General features: G+C 51.4%; 1 protein-coding gene across 30 annotated transcripts in view; it reads right to left on the minus strand.

Annotated features, from left to right (window-relative positions):
* Window positions 1-2,948: 2,948 nt before the first annotated feature.
* Window positions 2,949-14,333, minus strand: part of Mhc (myosin heavy chain) — a 43,690-nt gene continuing 32,305 nt past the window's right edge. For 21 of the 30 annotated variants that reach the window (XM_089587058.1, XM_089587077.1, XM_089587069.1 and 18 more), the window contains exons 20-32: window positions 13,916-14,052; window positions 13,554-13,635; window positions 12,490-13,320; window positions 9,935-9,991; window positions 9,050-9,303; window positions 7,842-7,920; window positions 6,740-6,985; window positions 6,291-6,487; window positions 5,796-5,979; window positions 5,387-5,704; window positions 4,512-5,054; window positions 3,793-4,137; window positions 2,949-3,343 (exon numbers count right to left, since the gene is read on the minus strand). In XM_089587058.1, the coding sequence (XP_089443184.1) occupies window positions 3,065-3,343; window positions 3,793-4,137; window positions 4,512-5,054; window positions 5,387-5,704; window positions 5,796-5,979; window positions 6,291-6,487; window positions 6,740-6,985; window positions 7,842-7,920; window positions 9,050-9,303; window positions 9,935-9,991; window positions 12,490-13,320; window positions 13,554-13,635; window positions 13,916-14,052 (3,552 nt within the window). In that variant the 3' untranslated portion in view covers window positions 2,949-3,064. Of the gene's footprint in view, window positions 3,344-3,792; window positions 4,138-4,511; window positions 5,055-5,386; window positions 5,705-5,795; window positions 5,980-6,290; window positions 6,488-6,739; window positions 6,986-7,841; window positions 7,921-8,131; window positions 8,211-9,049; window positions 9,304-9,934; window positions 9,992-12,489; window positions 13,321-13,553; window positions 13,636-13,915; window positions 14,053-14,333 lie in introns of all 30 variants that reach the window. The other 9 variants (XM_089587083.1, XM_089587082.1, XM_089587079.1 and 6 more) reach the window with 1 other exon arrangement.

Genomic DNA, 14,333 nt, shown 5'->3' on the forward strand with positions numbered 1-14,333 from the left:
AACTTTTATTATAGGGGACCCTGTCAGTCAGTGCGCAGGCTCAGGATAATAACCGGAGGGAGGGGCGTTCTTGTTCTGCGCCTGCACACTGCCAGCCGGTATTCCCCTGTGCCCTTAATCATTAGGGTCGCCATATTTTAAAGTCTCTAATAAGCAAAAACAATGGCGGAAGGAAGGTTTCACACTTTCAAGTCCAGCATTCTTGGACGTAAATTTTAAATCTTAAATATTGTGAAGTTCTTTCGCGGGAATATTCAAGGTGGTGGTCCATTCGCCGCATACGTGGCAAAATCTTCCTTTTAAAAATTTTCCATTGCTCGCATCGGGTACTTAAGTCTGCCTTTGAAAAACATTATGGAACGTTTTTAACGATAGTAAAAAGCTAACAGCGAATAAATACAAGCCTGCTGAGGGGAGATCGGCGAATATTTTCATTATTATAATGAAATCTTACACTACATGAAAAAAAACTGCGTTCGTAAACCGTTTCCCGTTGAAAAATTATTTTGTCCCGAATTGCTGGGTATGCTCGTCAACATTCATGAGCAGATGAAGCATTCGACTCTGCCGTGATTAATGCTTCCGGCATTATAACTGATAAAAAGAAAATATTGCCGTGAAACTCTGTAATTGCTGTTTTTTTTTTCATGCTATGTGTCAGTGGTGTCACGGAGCTTTACCACTATATTTGCCACCCGAAACAGATCCCAGATTCCATTCTGGGATCGTTTCACCGACATTCCAGTCTTCTGCTACCGCCAAACTCACTTGGTGCTATAAGCACTGTCCTGTTATGCTATTCTCTGTGAGCGCACGTTCACCCCAGAAAAAGAGTTCGGTTGAGTGCCATGCCATCCTGCTCTTCTGTTATTCCAGATATCGGCCGTGCTTGTCACGACCGTGTGATAATACCACCGAAACATAAATTGCCATCTACGCTTCCATGATTTTCTCCGAAAGTCATTCTTTTAATTATCAGTGCAGACTCCCCATGTTGCCAATAAAGAGCTATAAGAAACCCTTAACCTGCAGCAACAAGTAAGTGCAACAGAGACCGTACTGTATAAGCTGTCTATTTTGGTCTGTGCATTGCGCGTCATTTTGGTACACTGTCAGTGATCACTCAGATATACCCGCGGCTTTCAAGCGTATGTGGCAAGCGACCCAGCCATTGGGTGATTGACATTGGCTGAAATTGGATGCAGTATGCACCCAATGGTGAGATGCATCGCAGCGCTTTGTCAACAGCAGGAAACCGGACCTTACCATTGGCTGCATACTGCACCCAATTTCACTCATTGGCAAATTCCTGTCGGCAAACCTGGCCTCTTGCAACGGAGGAGCACCATAAACACTGAGCCACCGCGGCGGCAAAGGGAGGGTTGAGTTACTGCAGTATTACTTAAGTTATTCCAGTCAGTTACAGTCCCGGGAAAAAAATAATATTTAAAACAATTATTTCTTACACGGAATGGTATCATAGTTGGTTGATGCCTCTGCCTAGTGGCATATCCGGAAGAAAATGTAATTATATCAGAGATGTGAACGTTGCAATGTCTATTTACAATCTGATCTACTGATACAATCTGATACAATCTAAGCTTGAAATCAACTTTGCGCAATATTAAGAGGAGCGGGTGTTACTGGCTTGTCGTATTAGCGCCAGCTGATCGTTTCGTTGCGCCGACACAAGGCAGGGACGACTCTAGCGCTGAGAAGACTGGGGAAAATTAACCGAGACATGGCAGGAGCACTCGTTGCAGAAGTCAGTGAGCAGAAAGGCGGGCGGGAAAAAGGCACGGAAGTTTGTTTCATTCCTGTGCTTGGATCAAGTGAGAAGTGTGAAAATGGCTGCTCGCAGCTACACACTCATAGATTTAGGGAGTTTCGGACGCTGATGCGAACTACGGGTTTGCAGACGGTGTGGCTTAGCATGGCGTACATTGAGAGAAGACAAGCCACGTTTAGGGACGACTTCTCTTTCGTTCGTCACGAGCGCGCGAAGTGTGGAATTTTCCTAAACAAACCCTTTTTATCACCGTACTGAACGGAAACTAGCTGAAAGTGGATTCAACAATAAACTTTGGAGTATCAGTAGCCAGGTTGCCTTCTTCTAGAGTGGACGAGAATTTTATTGTCTACCCATATAATTTTAGAAGGAAATAGAACAGGTGGCCTGGTGTAACGACTAACAGTGAATTGACGGCGCTGTTATTCCAGCCATGACGTGGCGGCGTCATCAACAGATGAATTTAGCGTGAAGGAAGGAGGACACGAAAAAGAGCACAGGTTGGGAGTTGTCCGATGTTATGATCCTGTACGTAATCAAGTCCGTAAAGGCCGCATAGTGCTGTTGGAAAAACAATAAAGAACAAATGGGAACCAGTCCCTAGCCCTGTACTGCGTAGAGAAAAAGAACTGATAGCCACAGTAAGGCGCAATAACGAAGCAACTGCGAAGGTTCAGGTTCACGTGCTGCATATTGCCTGGCCAATAGGAGTAGCCGCGATCTGTCCACAGCGCTAGTTACGTAACAGCCTTGCTGCTGGGCTATCAATGTGTCCTCATCTCACTTCGCACCTACACTCTCCAACCTCCTATCAGTCACGTATCGTCGCAAGATATGGGGTGGGCTAGCTGTGAACTCAGCTTCCGGAAGCCCTTGCTCACTTATCTCCTCGTGGAATTGCAGAACGTATTGGAAATGTGAGCTCAGGATCCTTTCCCGTGCTTCTTCCAGACCAACTCGCTCACTGAACACCACTTTTAGAAAACCCCGCTCATTAGTGAGCTCAGGACCCTTGTCCATGCTGCCTCCAGACCAACTCGTTCAATAAGAGCCGCGCCTCGCCCTCATTCGGCCACGTTGTTGTAAGCAGCCGGGTAAATGCTTGCGTCGGCGAACAGTTCGCTCAGCCGACAGCAGTGAGTACACGGGGCAAAGCACATCTTGGAAAGTGTCGTTTATTGTTCCGTCGTTTGCTGGCTGCCCGTGAGCAGCCGTAGCAATAGTGGTATTGGCAGGGGGTCAGAAGAAAGACAAGTAGAGGAGGCGGTGGTAGGCTTAGGTCCGGAGGGGCGCGGCGGCCAGTCCGGGAGACATGGCGCGGCCAGCGGACGCGGAGCTGCGGTTCTTGGCGCGCAGCTTGGCGAGCGTGTTCTCGGCCATGTCGGCGCGCTCCTCGGCGTCCTCCAGCTCCTGCTGCACCTTGCGGAACTTGGCCAGGTTGAGAGCCGCGATCTCCTCGGCCTCCTCGATCTGGCGCTTGTACGTCTTGATCTTCTGCTGGAGCTTGTCCACCAGGTCTTGCATGCGCTCGTGGTTCTTGCGGTCCTCTTCGGCCTGCACCACGGGAGAAGGGAAAAACGCTCAGACAGGCAGTTCGCATTCCACCATGCTTATCAAGGATAATCCTCAACAGTGTCGCCGGCTGAATCCGCTACCTGTTTTCACTGAAACCTGAACACATGACTTCTGCCTTCTTGGTTGTCGTACATCTGGTTTATGGTAGTAGTTGTCATCAACGTTAGCTAATTCCTCCCAATAATTTCCTCTAATGTATGCTAGGTATGAGTGTATTAAAATGGAAACTGTTCATGCCATTCTTTGCGAAAATGGTTGTTCTTACGTTTACCTGCGAAAAACATTCGTAGTATCAGCGTAATCCTCGTAAACGTATTGCGCCGGGAAGGTGAGGAGATGTGCATTCAAGATGGAACTACTGTCAACCACAGTTATCTACGGCCCTCCAAATGAAACTTAAAGGACATATAGCGTAAAGAGGGACGTACCTGGAACTGGAGCTCCTTGATGCGGCGCTCGCTCTTGCGGAAGTTCTTGGCGGCGTCTCCGTGTCGGCGCTGCTCGTTCTCGAGCTCGTTCTCGAGCTCGCGCACCTTCTGTTCCAGCTTCTGGATGATCTTCTTGCCGCCCTTGAGAGCCGCGGCCTCGGCTTCGTCCAGGCGCACCTGGAGCTCCTTCATCTGCTGCTCGAGAGCCTTGCGCAGCTTCTCCTGCTGCAGGGCGTGGTCCTGCTCGGCGCGCAGCTCGTCGGCCAGCCGGGCAGCGTCCACCATCGCCTTCTTGGCCTTCTCCTCGGACTGCTTGGCCTCGTTGAGCACCTCGTCCAGGTCAGCCTGTGGGGCAAAAGCGCGGTGATGAGTCACGCCAACGTCTTCAAGGAACGACTCTTGACGGGTGAAATGAAATGTAGAAATAGGCAACTAGAGTGTAGACTTCCTGCTCTTAAAGACGGTGGAAACAAAATCGCCTACGCCTCATCACTCGATATCTGTTTTTTGTCTTCTCCATGTCCAGTAACATAGCGCTGAAATGAACAAACTTTGAGACAGATAATGTAACTACACGTCCATCTACATCACTCGAAATCTGATTTTTGTCTTCTCAATTTCCTCTAACATAGCTCTGAAATGAACAAATTTTTGAAGTAGGTAATTTAACTACACGTCCATCTACATGCGTTAAGCTTGAAATATGGAAATCTGAATACCTGGAGAGCCTGCATTTCTCCCTCGAGCTTCCTCTTGGCCACAGACAGAGAGGCGGTCTGAGCGGACAGCTCGTTGACTGTCTCGTGCATCTCGCTGAGCTCGGCTTCGCCGGCGCGACGGGCGCGGTCAGACTGTTCCAGCAGCTGGCGGCTCTCCTCCAGCTCGCCGTGAAGAGCGTTGCAACGGCGCTCAGCCGACGCGTACTGCTCGCGGGCTTCGTCGCGGGCACGCTGTTCTTCCTCGAGGGCGGTCTGCAGGTCCTTGACGTTCTGCTGGTACTTCTTGAGGTTCTTCTGGGCCTCGGCATTGGCCTTGTTGGCGTGGTCGAGGGCAATCTCGAGCTCGTTGATGTCGCTCTCCAGCTTCTTCTTGAGCCTCAGCGCCTCGGCCTTGCCCTTAGCCTCGGCCTCGAGACTGGCCTGCATGGAGTCCAGAGCCCGCTGGTGGTTCTTGCGAGTGTTCTCGAATTCTTCCTCCTTCTCCTGGATGCGCCGGTCGATCTCCTGCCGCACCTGCGACAGCTCGAGCTGGGCACGCAGCACCTGCGAAACAAGAGAGCCGGTCGGTCACTGTCTCGTGCAGATATAACAGCAACATGGAAGGACAGCGAAGGTTTTAGCCGAACAATCTGCAATGGCTGGAAGATTCTCTTCCTTCTCTGTGACGTTCGTCAGTTGCCGCTGTAAAGCGAGCTTGTATTTCTCTCTCTGTAGTACAGTATCATGTGAACGAAATAAAGAGCAGAACTGTTTACACTTTGATACCAGCTAAGTTGGTCTTCTAGCAATGTAGCCCTGCAAACGCAGTGTAGATGTGAGAGCATCGACGAAGTCTAGTAGGGCGGACAAAAGTAGATGAGGTCCCCCAGGCGTACCTTGTTCTCCTCCTGCTCAAGCGCAGCCTCGGCCTCTTCGAGCGCAGCCTGCAGTTCCTCCTTCTCCATCTCGAGCCTCTTGCGAGACTTCTCGAGCTCGTGCACGCTTCGGCCACCCTCGCCAAGCTGGTCCATCAGGTCCTTGATCTCGTCCTGGAGGTTCTTGTTCTCGCGCTTGACGGCCTCGTAGTGCTCCTGGCTCTCTTCGTACGCGGCGCGCAGCTTGAACACCTCGGTGGAGTAGTTGCGGCATTCCTTCTGCGACGCGTCGAGCTCGGCAGCGAGGTCGTCAACCTTGGCCTTCCATTCGGCGATGACCTGCAAAGAAGTAATGGGTCTGTGAGGGAAGGAACTCTACCTTGACCAACGGCCTCCGAGCAGTAGGGAGCGGTTTGCAAGAGGTGCGTACCTTGTCGAATGACTTCTGGCGCTTCTCGAGAGAGGAGGCGAGAGCGTTGGCCTTGTCCACTTCGATGGACATGTCCTCCAGCTCTCCCTGCAGGTGCGCCTTGGTCTTCTCGAGGCCGCTGCACTTGGCGTTGAGCTGCTCCATGGCCTCCTCAGCCTCCTGGAGCTTGCCATGCAGCTTGCGCCTGTAGGTCAGACCAACGAAATCACCAGCATTAGTTTGCGTGCAACTCTTGATTAGGAGCCGGTGTGCTTTGCATACAAAAGACACAGTGTATTACTAGGGAGCATCCGAGACGGACCATTTGCAGATAGAAAGCGGGAAGCGTTCACAGAGCCCATGTACATGGTACTCATCTGAGGTGTGCAACAAATGAAAATATTTTTAAAGGAATGCATGCAATAAAGTTTGTGCGCCTTCTAAATTAGTGCTACGCTATTGACTAATTAGGCTCTAAATTAATTTTAACAAAGAAGAATGTAAGACCACACTCACTTGGCCTCCTCGAGTTCCTCCAGGCGCGCCAGACCCTCGCTCTCGTACTTGGAGCGCCAGAGCTGAGCCTCGGCGTTGGCCTTGCTGAGCTGGCGCTGGAAGTCAGCCTTGGCTTCCTGTTCCTCTTCGACGCTCTCGCGCAGGTTGTCCAGGTCGTGCTCCAGGTTGCGGTACTTGCCAAGGATGGCAGCGCGCTCCTGCAATAGTTGCACCAGAGCGTATGAGCGTTTTGCACGCACCAGCTGTTGCCTTAGACTAAATTACCGTAGGGTGCTTCATTGGGGGAAATCCTTTTACTGGTCATGGTAATCCCATGTGGTGACTTTTAATCATAAGCAATGTTCAAGGCTTAGACGTCGGGGTATCCCAAGTGGCTGCAATGCTTCCGAATGCAGCCGGCGCCCTTGGTATACCCCGTTGTCATAGGCAAGAATGTTCTGGGTACTCACCCGAGCCTCCTCGTCGGCCTGCCGCTTGGCTTCCTCAAGCTGCGTGGCCAGCGATGCCTTGATCTTGTTGAGCTGCGCCACTTGAGATTCGGCCTCCTCAAGCTGCCGCTGGAGCTCGCTGTTCTCGACGCCCATCTTCTTCTTGGAGCCATCCAGGTCGTTCAGCGTGCGGTTGGTCTCGTCCAGCTTGAACTGGGCGTCCGCGAGCTGCACCTCCAGTTGCTTCACCTGCTTCTCAGCGTTAGCCTTGATTTTTTTTATTGTCGAGGTGGGAAGGGAAGCAAAGAGCGCCAGTCAGATGCTGTATAGTCACCACGGATGATTTAGAATGCGTTACCAACGGTTAGCGAGTGTGAACGTGTGCACATACCATGTCTTGCTTAATACGTGTCAAAAGTAAGACATTGAAGTGTTTAGTGGCAGCGTTTCACATCAAGCGTACTACTCGCTAGGTGCGACGCGTTCAAATGGAATATTGTCATTAGTGAAAATATAGTGCTTGAATGAGTGCGTGAGTGTAGGTTAACCTTCTTTTGAGCAGTAAGAAATAATATTGTGGTGCGGCGAAGAGGTGAAAAGCGTTCGAGTAATGTGTGAGTGTGGGTTAACCGAAAGGTTCGTTGACGCTAATTCAGCTGGTACGATGGTAGGTAAGACTTAAAGCAAGTGAAAGTATTAGCGCCATAAAATGTCAAGTACAATATAAAAGTGCAAAACATCAAGAAAAAAGAAAGGTTGGGCAGGAAATCACTGGGCTTCAGTTTCGTGAAGGGAAGTCATGCATCATGGTTACAAGGAAGCAAAACAGGGATAGGCTTAGAGAACGCGTTTTCTACACGATGCAAGGCTGCAGCTCCCGAATTCCGTCCGCACACAACTCTGCCACGGCTGTAGTTCAAAGGACTTAAGCCATCCTCTAACAAGAACGGAGATGTCAGAGTTCTAGAGATTGCTGTAGGCTACTGCCATGAGCTACAACTTATGGCCAGAGCCGCTTTTCCATGGGAAGCGAGGAGGACTTTTGGGTTATGGCAGCACGTAGGCAACAAAGTTGTGTGGGCACGGAGAGGAACGTGTGCGCCGTCTCAAAGGGAAGGGCTACCTGTGACTTGTTGCTGTGGTCCAGGAGGGATTGGAGGTCGGACACTTCGGCAGCCAGGGTGGCACGCTCCTTCTCAACTCTAAGCACACGGTCGGGGAAGTGGGAAAGGGAGAGGTGGGAGAGAAACCGGGGCTCAAATCCAGGCTCAAACATCTGGGAGACCTACGGAACTGCGGGATGGTGCGTTTCTCATTCTGATGCGGGTCTGGAGATTGCGGGCTGGGCTTGGTGCAGGCCATCGCGGTTGTGGGAAGGAACTAACAAGGCTAACGACGGGGGGGGTGCTTTACCTTATCGCGGTTAAGGTGGTCAATATTGGCACGCAAGTCGTCCAGTTCGCTTTTCATCTGTGCCTTTTCCTTCTCCACCCTGTCGGGCCAAACGTACGTTAGAAGACCTGCTTCCCGGCCTCAGTGAGCCAGAGAAAAACACTGCTCGAAGAAATCATCGTCCGTCACCAAAAAGTCACAGACAGTTTGCAACTCCAAAGCGCATTGGTCAACAAAAAAGGAAAGAAGAAAAAGCGCTGCATTAAAATAAGTGCGACCAAAACGAAACCACAGCGTAAACAGTTTCAGAGTGGTAGCTTTGGCGCTGCAAAGAATGCCCAAGGTAGTGCAGTCAAAAGTAAAAAAAAAGTAGGCACTCGGAATTCGTTGTCAGAGTATAAAAAGTCAAAATGATGAAAACGCAATGCAAGTGAAATGTCCGCAGAGCGCTGCGTGAAAAAAACAAACAAAAAAACTAGAAACCAGTGATGCCAGCACTGGATTTGAAAGCACGTTCCGTTCCCAGGACATAAATTTTCGTTTCCCCTATTGATCAACAGTCCATTTCCTAAGGATAACGTATCTGCACAGATTTCGGAAGGGACATTAGGAAAAGGATGCACCGAGCATCGTGGGCTAGCCTTCGCTTTTTTCACAAGCGTCCTCATACTACGTATTCTCTAGTTTGTACTTTGAGAGTAAACTGAAGCCCAATTTCATTTGAGCCACTTCTGAAGGAAAATACGGTCCTTAAGCCACATATACTCTAGTCAGGCGTAAGCGGTGTTTTGATAGATGTTGGCGTGTCCTTTTAAGCTCTGCAGATAATCAATACGCCGTTATTAAGGGAGCCTCACTACAGCCGAACGCGGGAGATCCCGCGAGCACCATCCTCGGCAGCCTCGAAACGACAACGAAATGAGCGGGGACGCTGCTCACTTGGCCTTGTGCTTGTTGAGCTGGTCGATCTGCTCGGAGAGCTCGGCGACCGAGTCGTTGTGCTTCTTGCGCAGGTTGGACATGGCCTGCTCATGTTGAAGGTTAGACTCTTCGAGGTCGCGCCTCAGCTTGGCGAGCTCGGCTTCGCGACGCTTGTTCAACTCCACCTGGGCCGACGTGGCTCCGCCCGACTCCTCGAGCCGCTCGCTCAGCTCTTCGATCTCACGAGCGAGGTCGGCGCGCTGCTTCTCCGCCTGTGGCGAAGAGATCCCGAACGGTGGTTAAGTACGGTGAAGCTCTGCGCTCGTTTTCGTCTAACTGCAGACCTGTATCCCGAAGCAAATTCTAGTTCCGGAATGTCCGCAGATTAAGCTGAAAGCCCCACTAGACGCCACTGCCAAGAGATCATTCACGGACGGCTAATTCAACACGGTCTGACACAGCTGACTCAGCCTGACTGCCTTCAGGTTGTTTTGCGTTTGAATTCAAGGCCTGCGAGCAGTAATAGCAGAGCCAATCCTGCATACTTGGTCAAGGGCCGACTGGTTCCAAAATGGTGAACAAAATATCTGGGACTAGGATAGATGTATTGGCAACCTGCTTGCCTCCTATCGCTGCATGGTCTTCCCAGCCTTCTGCCACTGAAACTAATGACCTTTCTGTAAACCTCCACCTAGCAAGCGTTCGTCTTCATGCTTCGCTAACAATGAGAGTATGAATATCTAGAAGTAGAGAAAGGGATATGGCACTGAAGAAATCGTGCCTCTGTAAGCTTTCTGCTGCAAGACGGCCCTAACCCCTCCCGATAGCCTAACCAAGCCGACCACGAGTCCCCGCCTCAACAAGCGAAAGAAAAAGAAAAACTGATGTGACGAATGCGCTTACCTTGGCACGAGCCTGGCGTTCAGCTTCCAGCTCCTCTTCGAGCTCCTCGATGCGGGCCTAGAACAGAAGGCCACATCGTGTGTGACACAGAGGCGCAGAAAAAGAAAAAGCGGGTCCTCGCAGAAGCAACCACACACTTGCGTATTCCTTGCCCAGGGGGACGGCGGCGTCCCCGCACTCGGCTACACCGCCCCGTTAGAGCCGGTAGCAAAGAAGCACACCGCACGTGTTCCCCCGAAGGAACAAGCACAGCGGAGCCAGAAGGGCCCCGCTGAAGCATGCTCTAGGCACAGCCGACGAAGACGACACGCTTGCACGGCAAGCACAGGACGTCGGGCTAGCCGGGCGCACCGGAAAGTGGGCATCCGCGTGGCCTCGGCTCAAGCCCTGTAATCCAAGAGTGGTTAGCGAAGCGACGACACCCCACGAGCACGGGCACACAGGTAGCAGCGGCACTAGCGTCTGGAAGAGCGAGGCCTACTTCATAGATGAGGTGAACGGTAGCCGGGCTGGAGGCGAGAATAGGCTCCTGGGCCTGTCGGACGAGTCGCTTGCTCTCGGCGCTGAGTCGGTAGTTGGGCGAGATGTAGGGGCCCTTCTGGAGCGGGTAGAAGGAGTCCCCTAGCAGCGCATCGCCGGCGGTGACCACACCCTTGGGCTTCCTGGCCGCAGGGGGAACGGCGCTGCGGCTGCTGACCAGGCCGGCATCACCGTTGGCCACGCCGTTGACGAGGCCGTTGGCGACGGCGTGCGCTGCTTCGAGCGGGGAGGAGCTGTCCATGTCGTCGTCGAAGAGGGAGCGAGGAGCACCGCGGTTCGCTCGGGTCGGTACTGACGGTTCGGGCCTCCCGGCGACGCGTTAAAAGGGGGGAGCCTCCCTGGCTTCGGGAAACCCGAGCTGCCACGCTCTCGCCCCGGCCCGTTCGCTCACCAAAAATACCTATGGCCAGAAATATGTGCGAGCTCGCCGGCGCTGACGCTCCCTCCTGACTCACCGGCAGCCGCGGCGAGGAGGGCGAACGCCTTTTGGCGACTTTTTCGCCCCTCCCTGACGCCTTTTTTTTCGTTCTTTCTGGCACTTCAGGTCTGCGGCTCGTCACACTTCCCCGCCCGCTTTTCACCTGGTGAGAGACCCTCTCGGTGCAACGGCCTACGGTCACGTGGTGAAAGCGCACCGGGTTTGGCTTCCGAATGGCCAGGCGGGCGTCGCAAGAAGGGCTCAAGGACGACTCTGAGCCTGTAAGGCGTCAGCGACGGCACGCTGTCTCGTTTTTTACGTGAGGGACCAGGTAAGAGGGCTTTCTTTAGACCCGCTAATCAGCTACTTTCTTAGCTTTCCCCAGCTGGAAACTCCCATTTCTCTCCTTTCAGCCGATATTTTGGGACGCATACCCCACATTCTTGGGTGTCTCGCTGCCATTATTTGTCACACTTCATTGGCCGCACTTTTCTTCCACTGTGTCAAGCGGAGAAGCACGCTTGTATCAATAAGGTATCTGGAAAGACTTCACGCCATTAGTTTTGTACCTATTTCTTGGACCAAGCAGAAGTGCCTTCGAGCCGCACTAAATTTGTATGCTTGAGCGCGCTCAAATTTCTGCGGACAGCTGGAAACGCAAACGGCATGCCATTGTCTCTTAGACAGCTCTGTAAGTGCTGCGAGTTGTCTTCGAAAAAAAAAAGAAACACCAGGTACGGCACGTGACCGGTGTGTCACCAGCTTTTTTGGGAGCATTTCCTAATACGGTTCTCTGGGCAGTTTCTTCAACACAAGCGTTTTTTGGTCTTCTCCTCCAGGTTAAGTTTCTTGGTCATCCATCCGCACTGTCCTTCACGCCAAGATCGCCAATCTTGATAGGTCCACAATCTGGTGGTTTCACAGGTATGAAGTGCTCCCCCATTCCTTTTCACAGACCGGCATTTATTTTAGGTTGTTTGGTACGTAAGCTTTTCCAATTCGCCGAATGAATTCCAAAACTGCTTATTAATGAGAAGACATGTTTTTAGGCCGAGACATCTTTCGTTTATTCATAAACTTTGCGAGATAGCTCACTTCTTTCTTCATCCTTTCCTGATGGCAAGATTGTGTGGTTGCTAACTGCGCGAAAAGCCCGCAGTGCAAGCGCTGGCAAGGTGCATGCAAACCAAAAAATACCATTCGCACAGAACCGAACTAATACGTTCGCATCGATGCCACTGTTCAATAATTCAAGTTTGTTCTTTCGCTCACAGGGTTTCACATATGATGCCTTCTTCAAAGCATCTTTGAGATTCATGTACCGCGAGAAAAATAGGCTCCTTTTTTAAAGCTTTTTTTTAAGATACTCAGCTAGTTCAAGTTCTATTCATTCCAAAGACATCAAAGAATAAGACGGTAGTAAGTAAACAAGTGTGACGTAGGTCATCTTGCATCACGTGGTGAAAACAGGTGCTGGTTTTTGTCGAACCTTATGAATCTCATTTACCGGTCGGTTTCATTGAACGTAGCCTCCCACTGATAAATTTTAGATCGTCAGTGCGCCAACAGTTCAAGTCCGACATGCGGAAAGGCTTACCTGGAGTTCCTTGATCTGCTTCTGCAGCTTGGCGACCAGCGCCTGCTCATCCTCCAGCTTCGCGGCCAGGCTCGCCATCTCCTTCTCCTTACGCTGCAAGTTCTGGTCCATCTCCTTCTTGTGCTTCTCGAGATCGGCGACGGCCTCCTGGGCGAGCTTGAGGTCACCCTCAACCTTGCGCTTGTTCTTCTCGAGGTCGGCGCGGGCCTTCTTCTCGCGTTCCAGCGAGTCCTCGAGCTCGTCGAGCGTCTGCTCCAGCTTGGCCTTGACCTTGTTCAGGTGGTTCACCTTGTCCTCGGTGGCCTGGAGGTCTTCGGCGGTCTTCTGGTTCTGCTCCTGCAGCTGCTTCTTCTCCTTGTTCAGCTTGTTGATGAGCTCGTCCTGGTGCTGGATCTCGTCGTTCAGGTTGCGGATCTGGTGGTCCTTGGTGGCCTTGTCCTGCTCGGCCTTCTGCAGCGCCAGCTCCATGTCCTCGATGTCCTTCTTGAGGCTGGAGATCTCGCCCTCGAGCTTCTTCTTGGTCTGCGACAGTTGGCCGTGCGCCTCCTCTTCGTGCTGGAGCCGGTCGGTGAGCTCCTGCAGTTGGCTCTCGAGGTCTCCCTTCTGCGTGAGGGCCTTGTTCAGGCGTTCCTCGACGTCGCCGGCGCCCATGCGCTCAGCCTCCAGCTGCAAGAACAGGTCGTTCTTCTCCTGCAGCACCTTGACGTTCTGGCCCTCAAGCTCCTTGCGCAGCTTCTCTTCCTTCTCCAGGGCCTCCTGGGTCTTCTTGAGCTTCTCTTCGAGCGCCTTGAGCTCGTCTTCCACGCGGGCGACGGACAGCAGGGGCTTGACCTGCACAAGTGCGTAGGTTCACGTCATCCACACCGACAGGCGGAAATATTGTTTCCCGCTCTGTGCACAGAGCTGCTACATGGGCCACATGTAGTTTATATCTGATAATATCAAGAAGCTGGATGTCATTTATGAAAATAAACTCCTAAAATGCAGACTAAAAGTGTTAGGTCTATCACGGAGGTAAGTAAGGTCTGTTCTCTGTCCAAACGAAACAAATTACGTGAACGTACCTTGCTGTACAGCTTCCACCAGAGCCAGTTGCGCAGCTGGAGGAACTTGCGGAGGTTGCGCTGGATGACCAGCAGAGCCACCCTGTAAAGAGACAGGAGTACATTCAGAACACATCGCTAGAAGTAAGTCAGTCATCTATATGCTTCAGCGCTCAACTGTAGAGTATCGGGAAATGCCGATCAGCCCACTAAGCTGCATTAAATTCGAACTCGTAAAAACTGGAACCCGCCTAATGCCTAACACTGTCTGTCACGCATTCATTCTACATTTACGGTTAATAAGTTTTCTTCGAAAACTGAAGGTAAATCTGTGCTGATTATGAGATAACCAGTACACTCGTGATTAAGTCTTGAACAGTTACCTCTGTTCCTTGAGCTTCTGGAAGTGCTTCTTGGTGATGTACCAGCGCACAGCGGCTTGAATCATGGTGATGATCTTGCCGAGACGCTCGTCACGCAGTTCTTCCAGGCGACCCAGGACTCCTGCCCTGAAGAAGATCTAGGCGACAGAGAGCAAGAGGTCAGGCTTTGCCTGCATTCAGTCCTCTTGAAACACTTTTACTAGTCCGACCTCCTTAATTTCATTCTATCCGATAGTGTTTTGTCCGTTTCATGGAAAAACGCAAAATATACTATAACAATCAAATCTCCAGCAAATAAAGCTGTTTTCGTTGAAGAAGTATCCTTTAAGGCAACAGTAAATCTTGTTTCAATACAGAGCCGCTTAGTGTAATACATATTATGCTATAAATGTGTGAACAATAAATGGCTTGCTTTAGC

This window comes from Amblyomma mixtum, chromosome 4 (genome assembly GCF_055824585.1).
Source record: "Amblyomma mixtum isolate Tamu chromosome 4, ASM5582458v1, whole genome shotgun sequence".
In the NCBI taxonomy this organism is placed as follows: Eukaryota; Metazoa; Arthropoda; class Arachnida; order Ixodida; family Ixodidae; genus Amblyomma; species Amblyomma mixtum.